The sequence below is a fragment of the Jaculus jaculus genome, chromosome 4, assembly GCF_020740685.1.
Source record: "Jaculus jaculus isolate mJacJac1 chromosome 4, mJacJac1.mat.Y.cur, whole genome shotgun sequence".
NCBI classification, from domain to species: Eukaryota; Metazoa; Chordata; class Mammalia; order Rodentia; family Dipodidae; genus Jaculus; species Jaculus jaculus.
This window is the reverse complement of record NC_059105.1, coordinates 970,411-995,003: the sequence shown is the minus strand read 5'-3', so window position 1 is coordinate 995,003 and position 24,593 is coordinate 970,411. Positions and strand designations below refer to the sequence as shown.

Here is a 24,593-nt window from a genome sequence, read left to right as displayed (position 1 = left end):
TCTTGTTCTTCAAAATCTGGTTTACTCCCCCCTGGATTAACAAATTGGTAGCCTACCTGGTATTATAGAGTATAACAAATGCAGGAACGAGAGGGTCACTGAGTTTGCAACATGGTTTTATATTTTGGAAATGGCCATGGGCAGATGGAGCAGGCTTATTGAATTACCTGTATGGAACACAACGGAGCCATGAGGATGAACTGTGGGTCGCAGTGGAGACCCAGTGGAAATGCCAGGACTATGAGATGGCTGCCAAGGAGAGCAGCTGGCACCAGATGAAGTTTTCCCAGACTGTGAGTAGCCTAGCTGGTGGGGCGGAATTAGAACTCCAGAGACTTGTGATGGGTTAGAATTATCGGATTTGGAGATCTGTTACTGACTAGAGTTATTGGATGTTTGCCCTGTTTAAATTTTGTATTGGTTGAATAGTGCTCAACGCCATCTTTGGCACTGTGCTTATTTTGTGCCATTATGGGGCTTTTTGTTTATGGTTTTTTTCAAGGTAGAGTCTCACTCTAGCACAAGCTGACCTGGAATTCACTGTGTAGTCTCAGGGTGGCCTTGAACTCACAGTAATCCTTTTACCTCTGCCTCCCAAGTGCTGGGATTAAAGGCATGTGCCACTATGCCGGGCCATTATGTGTTGTTTGAGCTTTTTTGGTATTATGGCTCAGTTAAAAGATCTTGGACAATGGGAATGTTTGAATACTATGGGAATGTTTGAATATCATTGGGATTGATTAAAAACTTGGGGACTTTTAAAGTTGGATGAATGCATTGCATTTTACATCATGTATTGTTATCAGTTTATAGAGGCCAAGGCAGAATGTGGTGGTTTGATTCAGGTGTCCCCCATATACTTATGTGTTCTGAATTCTAGGTCTTCAACTAATGGCAATTTGTTAATTAATGCCTCCTGGAGGCAGTGTATTGTTGGGGGTGGGCTTATGGGTATCATAACCAGCTTCCTTTTGTCAGTGTTTGTGTTTCTGTTTTTATTGTCCATCAGATGTTGGCCAGAAGGTGATGTCCACCCTATGTTCATGCCATCATTTTCCCCTGCCATCACAGATCTTCCCTTCAAGTCTGTAAATCAAAATCAACTCTTTTCCCACAAGCTGCTCTTGGTCAGGTGTTTTCTGTCAGCAACGCAAACCTGACTGCAACACATACTGTGGTTTAGTTTAGACCAATGGTTGTCTGATTGGGCTTTTGTTTTTGCAGTGCTGGAGATTGAACTCAGGCTTCTGCATGCTGAGCAAGTGCAGTACCACTGAGCTACACCCTTTAGCTCAGATACTATGCTTTATTGTCTCTAGAACTCTATTTAGTTTTTTGTTTTTTGAAGTAAGGTCTTGCTTTTAGTGCAGGCTGACCTGGAACTCACTCTGTAGCTCTAGTATGGCCTCGAGCTCACAGAAATCCTCTTATCTCAGCCTCCCAAGTGGGATTAAAGGTTTGCACCACCATGCCCAGCCCTAGTTCTTTCTTCCACCAACCATTTCTGCCTTCATTTTGTTTATATTTGCCTTTAGATCCCTGAATATGTCAAACAAATATAATAGCTGTTTTAAGGGCCTTGCTCTCACTTCTGGATATTTTCTATTCTGTTTTTTTTCCTCCAAGTTATGGGTCACATGGCTTGTTTTGGGGGAGGTGTTCATATAATTCTTTGAATATAATTTTTAAATATTTTTATTTATTTGAGAAAGAGGCAAACAGGGCTGGAGAGGTGGCTTAGTGGTTAAGGCGCTTGCCTGCGAAGCCCAAGGGCCCATGTTCGACTCTCCAGGTCCCACGTAAGTCACACGCACAGGTGATGCAAGCACTCTAGGCCTTACATTCGCACAGGGTGGCAAACGTACATGTCTGGAGTTTGATTACAGGGCCTGGAGGCCCTGGTGTGCCAATTTTCTCTCTCTCTCTCTCTCTCTCTCTCTCTCTCTCTCTCTCTCTCACTGTCTCACAGAAGAAAAAAATGGCCAATCTATTGGGCTTACCTCAAAAAAAAAAAAAAGAGGCAAATAAAGAGAGTATAAGTATGGATGTGCCAGGATAAATGAACTTCAGACACATGCACCACTTTGTGTATCTGATTTTACATGGGGAGTTAACCCAGGCCATCAAGCTTTGCAAGCAAGTGCCTGTAGCCACTGAGCCATTTCTCCAGCTCTGAATATAATTTTTGTTGTTGTTGTTGTTTTTGTTTTTTGTTTTTCAAGGTAGGGTCTCACTCTGGTCCAGGCTGACCTGGAATTAACTCTGTCATCTCAGGGTGGCCTTGAACTCATGGCAATCCTCCTACCTCTGCCTCCCAAGTGCTGGGATTAAAGGTGTGCGCCACCACGCCTAGCTGAATATAATTTTTATTAGATGCTGAATATTATAAATATCACATTACTGGATGCTGGACTTTTTGGTTTTTTGTTTGTTTGTTTGTTTTCTGAGGTAGGGTCTCACTATAGCCTAGGCTGACCTGGAATTCACTATGTAGTCTCAGGGTGGCCTTGAACTCAGAGATCCTTCTACTTCTGCATCCCAAATGCTGGGAATAAAGGCATGTACCATAACACATGGCAGGATGCTGGATTTTTAAAAATTTTGAAGAAAGGTTGTTTTTCCTGAAAAACAGGTTTTAAATATAACTTGACACTTTTGAGGCTTTAGGATAGAGTAATTTCATCTGGGGTTAATTTCACCCCATTTTGTGTCATTGCCTTCCTGGAGTCTCTATGGGTGGTCTGTTATCAAACAAGGTCTCACCTCTGACTTGGTTCAGCTCCTCAGTGGCCCATTGGTCCCACCCCTCAGCCCCCCCCCCCCTCCGTGTGTGTGCACAGCTCACCTTTCATCTATAGATTTCTGGAGCTCCTTTACAGACTTCCCCCTCTTAGTACAGTGCTTCAACAAGATCTGGCTGCCTCTGCCTCCATAACCATAGCCTGTTTCCTTGATCTGTAACCATTGTCCAGACCCCTCTATACAAGGCAGCTCAAAAAGGGCTCCAGGCTGAATTGCAGGGTGACCATAGCGCTTATCTTTCTTGTGTTCCTCTCTTATCAGGGATTAGAATCTGTTTTTCTAGGCTGCTTTTTTCTTAACTTCTGAAAATAGTTATTTCCTCAATCTTATCTAGTTTTCTGATTGTTGACCCTGAGAGTTCAACTCCTCTCTCCTCCCAATTCAAGCTCCTCTCTCCTCCCAAAGGCCCTTCAAGACTACTGTGAGTGGGAGCTTTGCCAAGGAACAGCTCTGACACCAAGAACTATAATAAGCCCACTTTTCCATTATCATCACCTGAAAGACATGAGAGAGGTGGTATGTGTAGATCCCACTTTACATGAAATTATGGCATAGAAGTTAAAGAGGCCTACTACAGTAGCCTGGTTAATAAATGGAAGGATACAGTTAGTTGGGCCTGTTCCTCACTGCCCAGCTCCACAGCCTTCAATTTCTGGCTTCAGAACCACTTCCTTGAAATAAAACAGAGGAGTGGGTCAGACCTTCCCAAGGCCTCAGTCCAAGTGGCCTGTCTTCAGCAAAGTCCTGTTGTTGAACTTCACAGTGTCTTTGAATACCATGTGACTTTGTCAGCACTTACTAAATACACTCTGAGGTGAGTACTTCTGTGTACATTATACTCAGTAAAATTAATTAAGTTACAGGACTTTTATAATGGACTTCTTCATATACACACAGGAGCTAGTGCTTTATTATGAAAATAGTGGTTTCCTCACGAACACCTCTGCTCATCTGTCATCAGCTAGGTTAAGAAGTTGAGCAATTTTCTATCCCAGTGCCTGGCTTCACAGAGTTTTCTTGTGACATCAGGTATAAGAAAATCTACAAAGTTCACCAGGACATCTGCTTTAAAGAGCGCTGTGAGAGCACAAGCCTCAAGAAACCCCAAACAGGTGAATCTTGGGGGCCCAGGATGCATGCTACATGGAGTTCTGCAGGGTGGCAAGGGTGGTAACAGGGATGAGCCAAGCCAGGCTGATGCAGGCCCTGTACTCTAAAACTGTGCTCATGTTTATAAGCACGCAAATGGACACAGCTGGATGTGGAGATGTGGGGTCAGAGCACGGGGCTGTAATGGAGAAGCATGGGGTATTACTGACAGGCCCAAGTACATAACACAAGATTAGGCTCAAAGTGGCCACTAGAATTATTACTGTCTAGGGTTTTATTGAAAATGTACCTGAGAATATTACTTACTTTCACAATGCAAGTCCAAGCCTCCAGCAGTCTCATGGAGCAGCTACAGTCGCACACACCCTTACTCTGCATGACCACGTACAAGCAGCATGCCTGCTCCCTCCACGTTCTCCCCACACCCACAGTACACACCTAGCCAGGTTGCTTTCCACTCATTCCATGGCTGCCACCTCAAGCTGGCATGTGCCTCCAGACTGGAATCAGTCTGTGCACGAATGGGGTCCCCCTTGCTGGGATATATATGAGCAACAAATAGGATTGGCTGAGTGGGTTAAAAGTACACAAGCCTCTTTCCCACTAAACCATTTTTCTCAATTATTTTAGGAAACAAAGTAACAGTCAAACACTGAAGAAATCTGAAGGTATGTACCCCACCACCTTGAGGACTATTGGAAGTGGGAGACAGTCTTACCTAGCTCCAAGCCCTAAGCACCATGGTTCTTATGAAGCACTGCTGGAGCAAACTCAGCAGTGTGTTGCTATAAACCTAACCAGGAAGAATTCCCTGCCTACAACCCTCCCAATAGGCAGAACCTGACCTAGCCCTAGATGGGACTTTATCTCAGGTGGAAATGAGGCTCTCAAGAGTGAGGGTAAACTCCACTTTCAAGAGAAATGTGGGCCAACTGCAGTTGCTTTGCTTTTTTTTGGGGGGGGGGTCTCAGGTCACCTAGTACCTGGAAGGGGGTGACCTCAAGAAATGGGAGGGCTGAGAAACTCAGGAGGTGACATGAAGGACACCCTTTGGAGGAGCCTCAAGACTCTGTAAATGGCATTTTGCTAGAAGAATGGACCTTGCACATAACATTCAGCTGGTCCTAAAGACAGTCTCTCACTAAGAGATTTTAAGAGTGGACACTGGAATTCTAAACATCACAAATCCTGAAATGGAAGCAACTTTGCTGTTGTGTGATCTAACATTTCCTACCCCTCTCCTACCTCCCCACACATAAACTCTGTTGAATCTTAAAGGACAATGGTTTTCTTCACAACAGTCTGGAAAATGCTGGGTTATACCACAGAAACCCTGTACAGCCTTCTAATCAAAGTGACATCGTTGAGAATAACAGACTGGCTGGCCAAGGACAGTTTCCTTCTCTGTCCCTCAGTGAATGTCTGAACAGTCCATCTTCCTGGTGATGCAGGAAGGGAGGCACCTCCAGTAACCAGCCATTTCAGGACTGGGTTGCTCATTCCTTCTATAGCGGAGGACATGAAGAACTGTCACCCAAGGGCCTAAGAACAACCAGAAGCAAAGAAACCTCCAGGCAAGGCTCATACCAATGAAGAATCCATGGCAACTAGGAAGCAAGTACTGAGCTGGAGTTCAACAACCATCAGAAGAGCAAGATCTCAGAGGTGCCCATGCAAGAGGACATGTGCATCTGTCTCACACGTGAAGACTCTCCAGAAAGAGCGGCTGCCAACTCTCAATGGCATCATGTCTCCTCTCGCCTCAGACTCTCAGAACACACACAAAACATACTACAAGGGTTGTGAACAAGTAAATCCTTCCGAGGATCAAGAATCCACAAACATCACTTGGGTTTGAAATATTTACATAGCAATAATCTGAAAGATTAATGTGCCTTTTAAAAACTCACCATCAAATCCATTTCTGTAAAAAACCATTAAGAAACCTGTATCAGACACTGGCTTACAGAACATCTATTCTCAAAGTAATGGAAAAACAAAACCAGGAAACAGAATTATACTCAAGACACCCACCCATGAAAAACATCAAAACTCACTTCTACCCAGAAGCCATGCAGGAAAGATCCAGTGCCACTACGAGCTGGAGGGCTGAGCAGCAGCAAGCCTGTTGATCCAAAATAAATCCACAAGGCTGAGCCCCAATGTCTTCACAGAGGGACATGTGTCCTCCACACTCCTGCTCCCCCAACCCCCACATCATAGCCAGGTTGGAATTCTGGCCATATAAGAATGAATGCAGATTCTCGGGGGAGAGTTCTGAAGCCTCCAGAGAAAGGCAGAGGCTTTAAAGAGGAAGGGTTGGGGTTACCATCCCCAGCTCTCTGTTCTTCCTTCTAAGGGCTCAGGATGTGCTTGTAACACTCTGTCCACTTTAGGGATTTCCAAAACCCAGGAAGGTGAGGTCTAAATCTTGAACTGAAAAGAACACATGGTCCTGGCTGCAGTCAGTCCTCCATGGTTATCTAGAAAAGAGATGGCCAGCCTACATATACAGGGACTCCTCCTGTGAAGGAAGCACTGAAGTAACTTGATCTAACCCAACTGCTTTCTAGAGCTGCAGTCAATGTCTGGGTGAGTGGGCTGACAATCAATGACACCTGCAAGCTCATATTCCAGTGTCAGAGAAGGGATGGGGTTCCCCTGCCCCATTCCCCCACATCATTTATACTGACCTAAGGACCAGTGCATTCTGAAAGAGGAAATGTTAATTATTACTGTATTGGAGAGTAGGCATTTTTAGGGTACAATTCAGAGGTTAGCAGACTTTTTCTGTAAAAGGTTCAGGCACTCTTTGGGTTTTGCAGATGGGATGGACTCTGTGACCAGCACCCAACTCTGCTGTTGTATTGCAAACACAGCCACCATGTGGACAACATAGCTACATTTCAATAAAATTTTATTTATAAAAATGAGCAGTAGGGAAAAAAATTTTTAATGGGCTAAAGAGATGACTTAAGCAATAAGGTACTTGCCTGCAAAGCCAACGGACCTAGGTTTGATTCCCCAGGACCCACATAAGCCAGATGCACAAGGTGGTGCATGCATCTGGAGTTCATTTGCAGTGGCTGGAGGCCCTGGTATGCCCATTCTCTCTCTCTCATTCTCTCTCTCTAATAAGAATAAATAAGTAAATAATGAGTGGTAGGCCCTACTTGGTAGATACCTGGTCTATAAGATGACCTAGACCTTGGTCTTATATAGAGAAAGCCATTCCCTGTAGGACAAGTCACCACAAGGGCGCCAAAAACCCCTTAGGCTTTCATAGAAGAAAAGGTACCAGACATTTGCTCAGAAAGCTGAGGTACGCTTCATGAAGCAAGAGCTCCTTTCAAATCTGAAGGCAACAGAGGACCCTCAGGCAGGCTGTAAGAAGCAAAGAGGCTATAAGGGTTCCTTGCAGTTCACAACTCCAGCAGTCTGCCATGGGCCACTGTCAGCCTGACACCCAGTCTTCTAGCCTGTGTCAGCACCCGCGCTAAGCAGCACTGTCTTCTTCCTGCAGAAGCAACCCCACCTTCTCCTACGAAGCACAGCACAGATCTGACTGGAGATAAGCACCAGAGCCAGCACTCCAGCCAAAGGCCTCCTGCCCTCCATGATCCAGAAAAGCATTATTTAAAGAGATACATTTTAGGTTTTATTTTTATTAAAATTTTCAGAGTCTGTCTGTGTATCATGCAATTTGTCATCTTCAGGAAGTGTTGCAGTCAGGTTCGCATTACTAGCAGAAAACACCCAACCAAGAGCAGTCTGTGGGGGAAAAAAGGGTTTATTTTGGCTTACAGACTCAAGGAGAAGCTCCATGATGGCAGGGGAAATGGTGGCATGAGCAGAGGGTGGACATCACCTCCTGAGCAACATGATGAACAACAGCAACAGGAGACTGTGCCAAACACTGGCAAGAGGAAGCTGGCTATAACACCCATAAGACTGCCCCCAACAACACACTGCCTCCAAGAGGCTTCATTTCCCAAACTGTCACCTGCTGAGGACCTAGAATTCAGAACACATAAATTTATGGGGGACACTTGAATCAAACCCCACAGGGAAGAACAGCAGTTAAAGCATCGCTACCATAGTCTACTATACCTACATTCATTGCCTAGTCTCTGAAAATCCCCAAGGGCCAAGGACAGACCTTAACAAGAGCCTCAGACCCCAGGTGAACAGAGCCCAGTTCCATAAACATATACACTAACTTTGAGCACAGCACGGAGACCTTTCACTGTACCTCCACCTAAGCTATCACATTAGTAGTAACCAAATAGCATCACTGGGCAAGTAGATGAAACCTCTGCACAACACTGATGACCTCAGCCTCACAGTCATTGGCACAGCCTAGTCTGTGTTTTATCAACAGCCAGCCTGAATGCTGAGCAGGGCATGGTACTGTCACACGAACAACTCATTCTGATGTTTGTCCAGTGCTGAAGACTTCCTCATACTGAGATTAGTCCATGGAAGCATTCTGCTTTCCCACATACCCTTTCTAGGCAGACTGATATATTCCTTTAAAATAGCCAGCATCCACCCAGGGAAAGTAGTCACAAAGGAATGAGAAAATTGTCAGGTGTAAAGATGTATTTCTGTATCAAAATGAAAAAATAAAATATGAGTTGTTAATCAAAACCTGGGATGAGAGGACCACCTAAATTAAGCTCAAGGTCAGGATTCTATTCAGTCCCAATGAGCTTGATGACAGGACCCTGACTTCATGGAAAGTGACGGTCACTTGGATGCCACAAAGTGGCGTATGCAAGAGAGGCTCAGAATGAGCATCTTTGTTTTCAGAAAGTTTTGCCATGGCCAAGATCAGCTGGAAGACATTCTTAACCATTGCCTATGGGCTGCCAGGGACAGACAGGCCTCATCTGTGCCTTGTTACATGAAGAGACCACAACACGGGTCAGATCACTCCTTCACTTGCCCTCATTTTTGGTGGTTGTTGTTGTTGTTGTTTGTTTTATGTTTTTCAAGGTAGGGTCTAGCCCAGGTTGACCTGGAATTCACTCTGTAGTCTCAAGGTGGCCTTGAACTCATAGCGATCCTCCTACCTCTGTCTCCTAACTGCTGGGATTAGAGGCATGCGCCACCATATTCGGCTCTTCATAGGAACTCTTGTTGACAACTACCACAAAGACTCACTCAGAGGGGAGCCATGGAGTTATGCTTTTCTTTAAGGATCCCAGCCCCTGCTCTGCTGTCAGGGACAGCTAAATGCCTCCACACCTTGAGCTGAATCCTCAAAACACTGCCAAGACTTATTTTTTTAGACTGAGAAAAATACAATACTGAGTTCATTTATAATCCAGAGTTGTTACTGTACTGGGCCAGGCCTGAGTGCTGTTTCTCAGCCTTGGCACTGATCACTAGATCTGACCATTCCTATTGTGGAGCCATCTTGTGCATTGTAGATATTCTGTGGTATCCCTGGCCTCTACTCACTACATCGTAGCAGCCCATCCCCCCATGGCCAATTCACCCAAAAGGCATCCCCAAGGACGGTCAGGTGTCACAAAAGATCAAGGTCCCTCCCAGGCAAGCGCTGAAGCTCCACAGAAAGCACAATGCCCACACAGGAGTTGCACATGGATATTAAATGCCACTAAGTAGAGGGAAAGTTACCAAGCAGAAATGAAGCGAAATGCTTTCTGCAGCACCAATCCTGTGCAGTTCCCTAAGAACTAGAGAGAACTTTCTAGAAAATCCTAATCCTCTGGCATCCTCTGAATACTATCAAAGCCAGAACTCCACCTCAAAGTTTATCCCATTTTGTTCCCAGCACACTTCACATCACTCTTCATACCCACAAGTTCCCAGGATGTTATTCACACCAGAGTGTCTGGAAAGCTCCCTAAAACAAACCAAGATCAGTCCTGAGCCTGTGCTCTTCTCTAGGCCTTGAAACCCCATCCATCACATGAGGAGTGAGAGAAACGCTCATCTAACACCATTCTCCAGCTCCTTCAGCACTGGTGCTCTGAGTCAGCTCACTCTGGCAGCACAGAATACGGGGCCAGAGAAACCAGGTGTGAAGTGGCCACCAGCCAGTAGCTAGTATAAAGGCCAACTTGCCTTCAAACAAAAAGTGTCAGTTCTGCACAGTCAGAAAAAGTCCAGTGTTTTGCTGGTTTACAGAAGCTGTGCAAAAATAAAGTACATATTACTAATCAACTGCCTTTTACTCTGCTGTACCCTAAGTGCAACTAGAAAGCAGTGGGATGCTATGGATTCAAAGCATGAGTATCTTTGTGAGAAACCTGCTACTTATCTTAATAAATAAAGTGCTGTACTGTGCAGTGACTTCACATGGTTTCATCTGTATCTAAAAGGAAACACAAAGTGACTCTTGAACCACAAGGCAGGATGATATGGAATTAGCACCAACATATTTCAATAGAAAAAAAAAAAAAAAACCACCACCAAATTGGGATGCATGTAGCCCCCTGGATTTGAACAAGTGAGTCTTTTATTTAGAATGGAATAGAGCCTTCCACAGGCTCCAACAGATCACACCGAAGCAACCCCAATCTGGTTTGAAGTAGCTGAACTTCAGTGGCTCATAATTTTTCATCAAAAAGCCACTGTAAGAAGGAAAAATGCCAGTGAAGCTTACCAAAGCTCTGACAATATGAAACTGTTCTGTAACATCTCTGGTCCTTTCTTGTCCCAATCCTCTATCACAGCACCTCCTCATCTTCCTCTTCCTTCTCAGATGTACTGCACTCAGGCTCCTCTTCCTCTTCTCGAGCCAAAAGCTTTTTAAAAACCTCAAACTCCTCAGCAGAGGAATGGGCCGTCCTGGCCAAAAACTCAGCTTCTGAAATCCTGAGGATATCCTTGAGTAAAGGGTTAGGGATCTGTGTCTGTCCTTTCTTATCAGGAGTTTGGTACCGCCCAAGGCGCTCCAAGTAAATGTGCCTCTGTTTGATCTTGGTTATTGAGTACTGAAAGAACTCAGTCCTAACTATGTCCAGATGCTTAAGTCCCATCCGAAAATATGCATACTGGAAGACACAAACACATGTACAGAATCTCATGTACAGAATCTTCAAGCCCATTATCCCAAACCAAAACAAGCTTAACTGTCTGACTAGCAATGGCAGAACACTCACTGTAAAATACCAGTATTTGTATGAAATATAAGTTTTCAAAGTATTTTTAAATTCATATAAAAAATGCAACAGGGGCTGGAGGGATGGCTTAGTGATTAAGGCGTTTGCCTGCTAAGCCTAAGGACCCAGGTTCGATTCCCCAGGACCCACATAAGCCAGATGTACAAGGTGGTGCATGCATCTGGAGTTTATCTGCAGTGGCTACAGGCCCTAGTGTGCCCATTCCTTCTCTCTCTCCCTGCCTATTTTGGTATCTCTCTTTCAAATAAATAAAAATAAAATATCTCTTTAAAATGCAACAGAAAATAAAGGGGCAAGAGAAAGTGGTTATGATTTTCTTTAGACAGGAAGGAAAACTGTAAGTATGGGAAAATAGGCAACATTTTATAAAATATCTATGAATTTGATCTAAGTTATCATAACTATTATTAAACCATTAGGACAACTGTCACAATTACATTTTCAAAATTACCATACAAAAATATATTCTAGTGCTCATTTCAGCAGCACATATACTAAAATACATTCTAAGAGTAGGAAAGTTTTAGCTTTCTCAAAATTGGCTATTTCAGGGCTGGAGAAATGGCTTAGTGATTAAGGTGTTTGCCTGCAAAGCCAAAGGTCCTTGGACCCACGTTAGCCAAATGCACAAGGGGGCACATGTGTCTGGAGTTCGTTTGCAGTGGCTGGAGGCCCTGATGTGCCCATTCTCATTCATTCTCTCTCTCTCTCTCTCTCTCTCTCTCTTTCTCTTAAATAAATAATGTTTTTTTAAAGTTAAGAATAAAAAACCTTATTAAAAAAAATCAGCAATTTCAGAATCTCCACTTGGACCAGGTCACCCACTACTTAGGAAGTAAAGCTACAGAACAGGTTTCCTCTAAACTGGAGAAGCATCAGATCCAAGGTCGTATTCTCTTTGTCTGGTATGTGCAAAGACAGCCTTTCATTTGTCCACTCAGAGGCTGCTTATCCACAGAACTGACATTACTTCATTGGAAGGCCTGAAAAATCTGCCCTTATTAGCCTAATTACCTATTCTTACCTGGAATTTGTATTCCAGTTCACTGGGGTTCTCCCGAAAAACAGCAGGACATCTGTGCAAAATCTCAGTGACTTGCTGTACTGTGAACAGGCACTTCTCCTTGAGGACCCTGACCGTAACATCAATGTCCTGGTGGCGCGCAGTGAAAACCTCAGGGCAGCCAGAAAGCACCTTCTTTAGCTTCCCTGCAGAACATTGAGAAAAGGAAAACACGCAACTTCAGGGTATTCCAGAAATCCAAGGGCTAGCTGCACCTAAGCGGGGGCAACATTAAAAAAAAAAAAAATTTTAGGAACAAGATTCTCTCCCTCCACAAAGAAGTGCCAACTTTACACACATTTTCCATGAAGCATCATGGAAATGACTCTTCTTGGACTCACTTTACATCCCTGTCTTTTTTAGCTTCCCATCTAAAGGTGCCAAATTCATATTCGAGGTTTCCTTTTGCTCTCCTTGCTTAGAAAAGAATTTCACAGGGATTTACGGGGGTGGGGGGGGGAGTCAAACACTAAGATGGGAGAGTAGCTTCCCCCACTGTGCTCAGGGTTGCTCTTTCTATGATAAAACAAGCTAACATTCTAGACTGGGAGCCTGACCTCAAGAAAAAGTTCTTTAAAAATGACAATGGTGGCTGGGTATGGTGGTACATGCCTTTAATCTCAGCACTCGGGAGGCAGAGGTAGGAGGATTACCGTGGGTTCAAGGCCACCCTGAGACTACATAGTGAGTTTCAGGTCAGCCTGGGCTAGAGTGAGACCCTACTTTGAAAAACAAAACAACAAAAAAAAAAAAAAAAAAAAAAAGAAACTCAAACACACAAATCACAACTACTACCTGAATGATGAAACTAGAGTACCTGTGAGTGAGAGGCTCTATTAGTGACAATATTCAGACCATTGCTATTAATTGGGTATGTCCCAGGCAAGCTGGAATATATGGTCTTCCTGTGCACAGTTGGGTAAATTTAGTAACAGTAAACTTAAAATCATTTAGACTGCTAATTAAATATCCTAGCAGCTCAAGTTAGTTACTGTCTTATTAATGTGTGAGAACAAGTTTCAAAAGTGGGCCTGGAGAGATGGTTCAGCAGCCTGCAAAGCCTAATGACCCTAGTTCAACTTTCCAGTACCCATGTAAAGCCAGATGCACAAAGTGTCCTCAAGTATCTGGGGTTCACTAGCAGCAGCTGAAGGCCCTAGCATGCCTCCCCGCTCCCTCTTAGGTCTCTCTCTGCTTGCAAATAAAATAAAGAAAAAAAAAAGTGTAGACTCTCTCTTCATCCCTTAAACTATGCTAGACACACAGTCTGAGTTTATACTCAGACAATGTAAAAGACATCTGTCAAGAGAAATGCAGTGATCTTCTTGTTTATAGTCTGGAAAAGAAGGTCTGTAGTGATCTCAAAAGTAGAGGCCTCTAAGCCTTGACCACCCTCAAAAAAATGTTTTTTTACCAGGAAGAGACAATAATGAAAAGAAACAATAGTGAGATAATGGATTCCACTGGAGGTATGACGGGGGAGGGAGGCAGCTAGAGGAGTAGCCACACTACCAGCTTTCCAGGAACCAGGCAAGATCTATCACATTCCTCAGAAAATATTTCTGTAAAGGATGTTACTGGCTTCATATCATATAAAGTGCTAAGAACATATCATGTTGGCTTTCACATTCGAGCTTACACATATGCATGTATATATATCACCACTATACAGCAACACTAAAACCACGAAACAGAGACTTTGTGTCCCCACAGTTCTAAGAGCCACAAACCACACGGGACTTGTGAATTCAGTTCTCTCTGCCAGTACTGAACTCCACACATCCCTTCGGCAATGCCTTCTGCAGAGACTCCATCACACATCTCCTTTAGGATACTGACTTCTCCTCAGAAAACCTCCCTATCCCACCTTATCTTAGACTTTTCCCCCCAAATATGACTCCTCTCACAGTACATAAAGTCTGATTTTTCTTATACCTTCCCCAAGGCCAAGTTTTCGAAGGTAACTGGAACGTTTCTTTATTTGCACAGTAGGTAGTTTCAGTATCTGGGGACTTTTCTTCAAAGCCATACACACAGGCTCTGGATTCAAACCCAAGAGTATAAATTCTGCGATGATGTCCAGCATTTGTTGGAGGTTGGTACCAGGCTGTATACTGAGCAATTCACTAATATGGGCATCACTGAAACCCATGTCCAGGAGGGAACTGATGACCTTCTCTATTTCCAAGGACCCTGAATCGACTGGAGTACTCTGCTTCTTGGAGAAGCACTGAACTAGATGTGCCCTGGGTTCTGGTTCCTGAAGATACTTCTTGGGTCCAACATAGGACCTTCTATTGGACACTGTATTCAGTTCACACAACAAAGACACTGTTATCTTTTTTGGCTGTCCAAAATGAGAGGTCCGCCTAGTCAAACAGGACCAGGTAAGGAAGATTGGGCGGTGCCAGTCAAGGACCTGAAAGACCAAAACAAAACCAGAACAGAATCAGTTTCACTAGTGTAAGGAACACATGATTTCTCCTATTCAAGTACTAAGCAGGCCCAGCTTCCAAGATTAGCCAAGATAGGGCGTGTTCATGGTGGGGTGGCCATTAGACAGGAACACCTCATTTTCGAGCCAAGTTATTAAGTACCTTGGTTCTACACAAGCCTAACAGTTTTTATAAACAATCTGCAAACTATCTGGACTTAAAAAGGAACCTAACATGTGAAGAACACCTCTTATTTCAAGTGCAGATATAAAAGGCAGGAGCAGTATTATTAATATTTGGTTTAAAATTCTGGGCAACTGGCTGGCTTCCAGATAGTCACTATCTTAGTTCATCCCAGTAAAGGATAACTCTTAAGCCCCTACCTCCTATTGGATGAATGGTCTTGGATACTGGGAGTCAGTCCGTCAATTTTTATGCTGTCGGCCTGTGTTTCCGGCCAGCACTTACGAAGCACAAATCATCCAGCCTCCGCCATGAAGGTCCCCAAACCCTCTCAGGTGTGGCTGGTCCCCTCTACCCGCTCCCCTCCAGTTCCTGCCGCAAGGTGCTCCGACAGGGCCGTGAAGAACCAGCGGCAACACCTCCAGCGAGTCCAGCCCGGACCCGGGGGAGCCGCCCTCACCTGCCGGCCCAGCGCAGCCATAGCACCAGAGCCAGGCCGTATTTGCGAGATCGGAAGGCGTGGCCGTCCCGGCCGGGCACTTCCGGTCCCGTGCAAGTCCGTCTCTTCCCCTCAGCCCCGCAGCACGATGGTTCCGCCGCTAAGCGTGCGCCCCGCACGGGGAGCCGCGGATCGCGGCGGCGTGCCCCAGGCCGCCTGCGCAGGCCTCAGCCTCAAGGCGACCTTTCTTTCTCTTCTTGGAGGTGTCTTCCTGAAACCAACAAGGGCTGGTCGAGACTCTGCTTCCCAGGACGTTAAAACTGCTCACGAAGTGAAACCATTCCCGTGCTCGCCCTGACATTTCTTGTGGAAAACTTAAATTCCCAGAAAAAAAAAGAAAAGAAAAGAAAAGAAAAGAAAAGAAAAGAAAAGAAAAGAAAAGAAAAGAAAAGAAAAGAAAAGAAAAGAAAAGAAAAGAGGGTTTAGCGGTTAAGCGCTTGCCTGTGAAGCCTAAGGACCCCGGTTCGAGGCTCGGTTCCCCAGGACCCACGTTAGCCAGATGCACAAGGGGGCGCACGCGTCTAGAGTTCGTTTGCAGAGGCTGGAAGCCCTGGCGCGCCCATTCGCCCATTCTCTCTCTCTCTTTATCTACCCCTCTCTCTCTCTCTCTCTCTCTCTCTCTCTCTCTCTCTCTCTCTCTCTCTGTCACTCTCAATAAATAAAAATGAACAACAACAACAAAAAAAAATTAAAAGAAAAAAAAAGAAAAGAAAAACTGGTCCCGTGTTACAGGTCGTACAAAGGCACATATGAGGGAGAACATGCGGTGCTTGGCCTGGGTTACTTTACTTAGTATATCTAACTTCGTAATTGCGGAGAGTTAGGATGTTGCTGACCAGAGCTAAATTATCTTAGGCTATTTAGAGTTCTTCCATTCATTGTCTACCCTGTGGCTGACCTAATGTTCTTGTAACTATCAAAACCTTAAAATAACAGAGCTTGGTAGCTCAAGTCACTAATCCCAGCTTTGTAGAGGCAGCGGTAGGAAGAGCAAGGTGAATTTGAAGCCATCCTGGGCTACAGAATGAGTCCCAGGTCAAAAAAAAAAAAAAAATGGGCTGGAGAGATGGCTTAGTGGTTATGGCATTTGCCTGCGAGGCCAAAGGACCTAGGTTCAATTCCTCCAGGACCCACATGAGCCAGATGCACAAGGGGCACATGTGCCTGGAAATTCCCTGGCTAGAGGCTCTGGTGTGCCCATTCTCTCTCTCTCTCTGTCCCTCTTCTCTCTATCTCTCTTTGCTTGAAAATAAATACATAATTTTTTTAAACTTAAAATATACTTTTTGTAGAATTTTTATTAGGATATGGGTTTATTAGAAAATGGATTTTGAGCCGGGTGTGGTGGCACATGCCTTTAATCCCAGCACTTGGGAGGCAGAGGTAGGAGGATCGTCATGAGTTCAAGGCCACCCTGAGACTAAGTAGTGAGTTCCAGGTCATCTTGAGCTAGAGTGAGACCCTACCTTGAAAAACCAAAAAAAAAAAAAAAAGAAAGAAAGAAAGAAAGAAAATGGGTTTTGAGCCGGGTGTGGTGGCATATGCCTTTAATCCCAGAACTCAGAAGGTAGAGGTAGGAGGATCACTGTGAGTTGGAGGCCACCCTGAGACTGCATAGTGAATTCCAGGTCAGCTGGGCTAGAGTGAGACTCTACCTCAAAAAAAAAAAAAAATAAGAAGAAGAAGAAGAAGAAAATGGGCTTCATGGGCTGGAGAGATGGCTTAGTGGTTAAGTGCTTGCCTGAGAAGCCTGAGGACCCCACTTTGAGGCTTGATTCCCTAGAACCCATGTAAGCCAGATGCACAAGGTGGCACATGCATCTGGATTTCATTTGCTAGAGGCCCTGGCATGCCCATTCCCTGTCTCTCTCTCTCTCTCTCTCTCTCAATCTTTCTCTCTCTCTCCATATATATATGGTAAAATATTTAAATTGCCACATTTATTTATTGAGGGAAGAACAAAACCAAGGGAAAAAAATGAATACACCCACATGATCTGAGAGCCCATGTGGTAGGCCTGGAAGAAAAGTGAAAAGGAAGTTACAGAGGAAAGAAAAAGTGCAAAGAGCTCCTGCCATGTGGAGGATGGGAGGGGGTCAAGAACCCGGTGGGAGTAGGGGTCAGGGTGTTTCTCTGTTCCTGTCAGCCCAGCTGGGCCAATGCCAAAACAAGGGGAAACTCACCAGAACCTGGATGTTCAGGAGGGATGGTCATGTAGCCCCAAGAGAGGCTTGTCTTCTGACACATCTATTTATAACCTTATTGTGGTGGGTTTCACCTCAGGCTCAGCTGAGCCAAAGTGAAGGATAATTGGTCTGGGCTAGGGCTGGCTCAGGAAGAGGCCAGCCATGGTGCCAAGTTCTGGGGGCTGAACTTGACCAACCATAATGTCAGGATTAGATGTAAATTCTAGGAAAGGGGACCTCCCTCCCAGGAGGGGCTCAGGTTGTTTGTGGAAAAACAGATCTAGGCAACTCCTTTAGGCAAGAAACAATTTTTGATATTTAACAAGTGCAGATTGTGAGGGAAAACATTTCTGCCTTTACTTTAAGGGGCCCAGTCACCCTAATTGCCTAACAAAGCTACGTGATTCCCTCTCAGAATATCATCAGATACCATCTGAAAACTAGCAGCTTTTCTCCAGTTTGCTATAATCCACCTACCTGTGGTCCCCCACCAATGTATTTGATAAACGCCTTTATGTATTTATTTATTCTGTAATTAATAAAATCTCATCTATTTCCATATTGGAATATGTTTTTTGGTGCAACTTGAACCCATGTTCCCAAACCATGGAGAGTCATATTCGGCTCAAGAATAAGCTCTTGCCAAACGTGATAGTACACGCCTTTAATTCCAGCACTTGGAAGGCTGAGGTAAGAGGATCTCTGTGAGTCTGAGGCCAGCCTGAGAGTACATAGTGAATTCCAGGTCAGCCTGGCCAGGAGTGAGACCCTACCTTGAAAAAAAAAAAAAAAACTCTTAATCTTTTTGAGGAGAGAACGTGTTTTATGTAGGCACTGTGGTATAGCAGGAACTTCACAGGAGAGCTCAAAATCCTTCCTGAATATGGTAAAAGCCCCAAGTGGTGATATTTCATGTTTTATTGTTCTAAAATGTGCTCAACATGCATACTTGGTCACACATACCAAAAGACTAGGTCTACTATTTAAAAGACAAAATACAGGGCTAGAATGGATCAGTTAAAGGCTTGCTTGCAAAGCCTGACTGCCAGGGATTAATTGCCCTGTATCCATGTAAAGGTGTTCATTTGCAGCGGCAGGAAGTCCTGGCACACCCATACACTCTCTCTCTTTCTCTCTCTCTCTCCTTTTCTCTCATAAATAAAAATAGTTTTGGGCTGGAGAGATGGCTTAGTGGTTAAGGCACTTACCTGCGAAGCCTAAGGACCTGTGTTGGACTCTGCAGGTCCCATGTAAACAAGACACACAAGGTGACACAAGCTTGCGAGGTCACACATGCACACAAGGTGGCACATGCTTCTGGAGTTGATTGCAGTCCTGGCATGACAATTCTGTCTCTCCCCCTCACTCTCACTCTCTCTCATTAAAAAACAAAACCTCACTTTTGGTTAGAGAAGCTTCTCTTTTCAGGTGGCAATGACCACTGGGATGACTCAAAAGGCACCATAGTGCTGGGAGGAAGTGGTGGAGGAGTGTTCAGCACTTAAAAATCTCTATCACACCTTCCAGGGCTCAGGGTCCATGACAGAAGAGGTGGCGGAAAGAATGTAAGAGCCGAAGGAAGGGTACCACTCCTTACAATGCAACTGTCCAGACCGAAATTGGCCTCAATATCTACGACCTCACAGTGTCTAGCAATATCTTCACAAGACCCTCACAATAGGAGGAAAAGCTGATGACATCAAAATAAAAGAGTAATGGAGAGAGGGAGGGTATATGATGGAGAGTGGAGTTGTGAAGGAGAAAGTGGGGGAGGGGAGGGGAAGGGAAGGAATTATCATGGTTTATTGTCTGTAAGTATAAAAGTTGTCAATTAAAGTATGCATTAAGAGCTGGGCGTGGTGGTGTATGCCTTTAATTTCAGCACTTAGGAGGCAGAGGTAGGAGGGATCGCAATGAATTCAAGGCCACCCTAAGACTACATAGTGAATTCCAGGTCAGCCTGGGCTAGAGTGAGACCCTATCTCAAAAGAAAACAAAACAAAACGCACAAAAAAGTATACATTAAGCCAGGCATGGTGGCGCATGCCTTTAATCCCAGCACTCGGCAGGCAGAGGTAGGAGGATAGCTATGAGTTCAAGGCCACCCTGAGACTACAGAGTTAATTCCAAGTCAGCCTGGACCAGAGTGAGACCCTACCTTGAAAAACCAAAAAAATAAAAAATACAAGATTATACATTAAAAAAATTTTTAAAGAAAAAAGGAACTGGAGAGATGGCTCAGTGCTTGCTTGCAAAGCCTAATGACCTAGGTTCAATTCCCCAGTTCCCAGGCAAAGCCGGGTACACAAAGTAGCGCATGTACCTGGTGTTCATTTGCAATAGATGGAGGCCCCGGCATGCCCATTCTGTCTCTTTCTCTTTGCTTACAAATAAATTCAGTTGAATCTCCCAGTTTCTTGAGAAGTTTGAGCAGTTTCATAGTTGAAACAGTTTGTGGGCAAAGTATCTAAATACTTGAGTAAGTATATCATTAACTGTTCAGTACCAGACGTGGCAAATCCCAAGTGACGTTGCACTGTGAACCCATCGACTCCTGTGCTCTTCCGTACCTTCCCAGCTTCACAGTCAAGGTCAGCAGGAAGCTCAGCGGCACCTTCACGGTGACCTCCATCATCTTGTCTCACTTGGAACCATTTTCAGTTTATTTACTATGCAATAGACGGTCGTTCTGTAATCAGCTTGGGTTCAGTGCCCTGCTCTGTCTTCCTGTCACACATGCACTTGTCTGGCTTTATCCACAGTATGTGCGCTGCCATTGTGATTTTGGTTTTGGTTGGTTGGTTGAATAAATTCGCGACACTCAAAACACTTGATGTGATAGTAAAAACAATACCAGTATTTGATCCAATTTCATCTCAGCTGTGCTGTATCTGGACATTTTGGATGTTTATCAAAGTTATTTTATGGGGAAGAAAGTACATATATGAAACAATAGAGTAATGTTGGCTCCAAACAAACTTTTGAAAACTTAATTGACAACATTTTGGATCAACTAAAAAAAAGCATGACTTTTGAAATCTTTGAATGCCTTGGTTCTCAGTATTATCACTCTTTATTTAATTTTTCTTATTAAAGTATGTAGTTTTTAAGACTTTTCCTGACAGTATTATGTAATTTTTCAGCATGGATAGATGGTAGTGTTGCTTGTATGTTACCATACAGCTGACATGTATTTTTGTCTGTTCTTTACTGAGTAGTTCCATGCTATGTATGTACCATAAGCAACCTATTGCCTATGAGACACATGTAAGATAATGTATTTACAGCCACTTTTACAAGTTTATAATGTACTTTTCTGTCTTGTTTTATATGTATGTTATATAACATTCAAAAAAGAATTTTTTTATTGGTTGAGAAAAGGATACAAAATGCAAAATCCACAATTTTGATAACTGAAAATTGCCAATTGTTTTGCAGTACTTTATTCTTGTCTTTCTTGGGCTTTTAGTTAGCTAATGAATGAATACATTAGACACTTCTGGGTTTTAGCTGGGATTTTACATAGCTTGCATCTTAATTCTTTGGTTCTTTGCTGTTTCTATTTACCCATAGCATTATTTTAATAAATGTTATAATACCAACCTAAATAATAATAATAATACCTGTGAAGCACCCAACCTTCCCCTTTGGTTCTTGGAGAGCTAGGAGTTTACATACTCAGCCCACTGCACACCTGTCGGAAAACATTCTGCAACATCTTATGTATAAGCATCATAAATACAAGCAATAATGTTCTGTGTTCCATTCTTTAAACAATGAGCTCTTAAAACAGCATAATGCTCATTTGAATTCTGAAAACAAAATGTCACTAACTTCTGGGATCTGGGTCCAGAGCTTCTCACAGACACAGAAGTGTGCCGGTCATACGGGAATTTTGGAGTGTCATTGACTCTGTTAGAGCCTTTCTTGGCTCTTGAGTGGGCAATCAGGGTGTAAGGCGCTCATGGTCACACAAAGCTTCTACTGAATTAGTGGCTTTCCAGGTGCTAGTCTTAAGAATTTTAACAAATGTGCAATCCCAGCACTCGGGAGGCAGAGGTAGGAGGATCACCATGGAGTTCGAAGCCACCCTGAGACTACATAGTGAATTCCAGATCAGCCTGGACCAGAGTGAGACCCTACCTCAAAAAGCCAAAAAAAATTTAACAAATGAAACCCACAGAGAATCGGATACAGCTTGGAAAGATTTTATTATAGAGCTTATAGCTTACAGAAATAAAGCTTTACAGAGATTAAGAGAAGAATACAGAGCTCCTGTACAGCAGAAGGGAGTTTCTAGGAATAGAAAAGGCCACCTGGAGACCCAGATTGGGGTCTTTTGTGGGAGTTTCCAGGAGAGGGGCTAGTCAGCTACCAGGTGTGTGGGTGCTAAATTCCTAGGAGTAAGTAATCCCTTTCCATTCATTTCTCTTCAAAGAAAGGAAAAGGTAAGACCAGAAACACTCTTCTGGTGAAGTTTTAGGAGAAAAGAAAGAATGGGGGAGGGGCTGGAGAGATGACTCAGCAGTTCAGGAGCTTGCTTGCAAAGCTGAACCACCTGGGTTTGATTCCTCAGTACCCACATAAAGCCAGATGCACAAAGTGGTGCATATATCGGAGTTCATTTGCGGTGACTAGGGGCTCTGGCACACCCAGTCTCTCTCTCCTTGCAAATGAGTAAATAAATAACTTTAAAAATAATGGGGAAAAATCCTCCATTACAGACCCAAGGACATTCCTCACTTTTACATTCAGATCCCTGTCACCCCTAAACTGCTTCACTTGGGCCTCATATAAAGGGAGCCTGGAGCCACTAACCCAGACAACAGAGGTAGAGATGAATCTCTTCACATAGACACAGAAACAGGGCTGAACCCCTTCACACACAGAGGTGAAACTGGGCTAGCTGCAGGGTATCTGGGTATATTGGAAGGGCATCGTGTTGACTGATGGCCAACAGGCCTTATCCCCCAGATGAACCCAGAGTAGACTTCTTTTCATTTGTGGCACAAATGGAAAAATAAAGAAAACAAGAATCAGGGGTGGATACCTTCCATAGAGTTGTTGGCCAGGGAGACCCTATGCCCTTCTGTATTAGTCAGGGTTCTCTATAGGAACAGAACTGATAGAATGAATTGTATTAAAAGGAAACTTACTGGATTAGCTTATGGCAGTCCAAGAGCAGCTGTAGGCCCGAGAGTCAAAAGAACCCGGTAACTACTCAGTCCATGAGGCTGGATACCTCAGCAGTCCCAATCCAGCAGTGAAGGCTTCCTGGGGAGCCACTGGTCTTCAGTCCATGCTGGAAAGCAGCAAGCAGCTCCAGCAGCCAAGTGGAAGGGGATTCTTTTTTTCCCAGAGCTTCCTTAAAAGTCCTCCTCCAAGAGGGGCCACCCACCATGGGTGAAGGACTTCCTCCAGTTAATCCTTCCTGGAAGCAACCCACCCAAAAGGAATCTCTGGCTTCCTAAACAGATCAAGTTGACAATAACTTAACCATCACACATTTCCTCTCCCAGATATTACAGGCTACTGCCAAGGCTCTTGGTTGCCCACCAGAACTAGATGGTAAGGCCCTATTGCTGAAGACTCAATATGTTTGGGCTACAGGTCACTGAGAAGTCAAGCTGGAGTTTGCTGGAACCCTCTTTCCTGTAGTCTAGCTATTAGCATGCTGGAAATGCTATGCAGCACACAGCCTTTGGGAGGAAAGTCATCAGTGGTGCTAAGCAGCAGTGGATCCTGCAAGCTTTACAGCTGGCCAGCCAGGCCAAATGTACCAATTGGTGCAATGGTAGCATATCTGTTTTGGAGAAAATCAACTGTTTTCTGATTGGACTTGAGACCCACTCCATGGGAGGGAATTCCTGTCTGCTACTGAAAACCCAATGAAAAGCCTATGGCTTGGGAGGTCATAAGCCCTAGGATGAAAACTACTACTCCTGTTTACTGGCTAAATGCATATATTATGCCCACCAAAGTGCCCTCTATACACCTATGTTTATGCCCATATATTAATGCTATTCTCAATTTTGGTTAGAGAAGCTTCTCCTTTCAGATGGCAGTGATCAATGGGGTGGACTTAAAATTTACCAAAGTGCTGAGAAGTGACAGTAGAGTGTTCAGCACTAAGTGAGACATCTCTATCACATCCTCCAAGGCTCAGGAACCATTGAAGAGGTAGTAGAAAGAATGTAAGAACCAAAGGAAGGGGAGGACTGCCTACAATGCTGTCATCCACACACAAAGTGGCCTTGATATATATTCATGACCTCACAGTGGCTGATGCTACATAGCCACACAAGAGCTGCATAATAGGAGGGGAAAATGACATCAAAATAGAAGAGAGGGGGTGGAGAGATGGCTTAGTGGTTAAGCGCTTGCCTGTGAAGCCTAAGGACTCATGTTAGCCAGATGCACAAGGGGGCGCAGCGTCTGGAGTTCGTTTGCAGTGGCTGGAGGCCCTGGCGTGCCCATTCTCTCTCTCTCTCTGCTTCTCTCTCTCTCTGTGTGTGTCCGTTGTTTTCAAATAAAAAAAATTTTTTTTTTTAAATAGAAGAGAGGAGTTGGAGAGATGGGTCAGTGGTTAAGGCACTTGCCTGCAAAGCCTAACAAGCCAGGTTCAATTTCCTAGTACCCACATAAAGCCAGATGCACAAAGTGGCATATGTATCTGTAGTTTGTTTACAGCAGTTGGAAGCCCTAGCATGCCTATTCTCTGTCTTCTCATGAATAAATAAACGTATTTTAAAAAAAATAGAAGAGGGGCTGGAGAGATGGCCTAGCAGTTAAGGCATTTGCCTGCAAAGCCAAAGGACCTTGGTTCGATTCCTCAGGGTCCATGTAAGCCAAATGCACAAGGTGCCACATGCATCTGGAATTCATTTGCAGTGGCTGGAGGGCCTGCCGTGCCCATTCTCTCTCCTTCTGTCTGCCTCTTTCCCTCTCTAAAATAAATAAATCGATAAAAAAATTTAATAAATGTTAATAAAGAAATACGAGAGAGGCTGGTTTTGGTGGCACATGCCTTTAGTCCCAGCACTCAGAAGGCAGAGGAAGGATTGCTATGAGTTTGAGGCCACCCTGAGACTATATAGTAAATTACAGGTCAGCCTAAACTGAGTGAAACCCTACCTTGAAAAAAGAAAAATAAGTAAA

The 24,593-nt window shown here is 44.1% G+C and overlaps 2 protein-coding genes across 2 annotated transcripts in view; one reads left to right on the top strand and one right to left on the bottom strand.

Annotated features, from left to right (window-relative positions):
* Sned1 (sushi, nidogen and EGF like domains 1) overlaps positions 1–6,920 on the top strand; it is an 80,037-nt gene extending 73,117 nt beyond the window's left edge. Inside the window, 4 exon segments of the mRNA XM_045147151.1 lie at positions 3,832–3,899; positions 3,902–3,914; positions 4,543–4,580; positions 5,214–6,920. Of these exon segments, the coding sequence (XP_045003086.1) occupies positions 3,832–3,899; positions 3,902–3,914; positions 4,543–4,580; positions 5,214–5,338 (244 nt within the window). The 3' untranslated portion in view covers positions 5,339–6,920.
* A 3,464-nt stretch (positions 6,921–10,384) lies between these two features.
* Mterf4 (mitochondrial transcription termination factor 4) lies at positions 10,385–15,295 on the bottom strand. The gene is made up of 4 exons (XM_004667767.2): positions 15,211–15,295; positions 14,068–14,551; positions 12,094–12,278; positions 10,385–10,940 (listed from the first exon to the last, which is right to left on the bottom strand). Exons 1-4 carry the CDS (start codon positions 15,229–15,231, stop codon positions 10,614–10,616), a joined length of 1,017 nt encoding a protein of 338 aa, XP_004667824.1. The 5' UTR covers positions 15,232–15,295; the 3' UTR covers positions 10,385–10,613.
* Between the last annotated feature and the right edge of the window lie 9,298 nt (positions 15,296–24,593).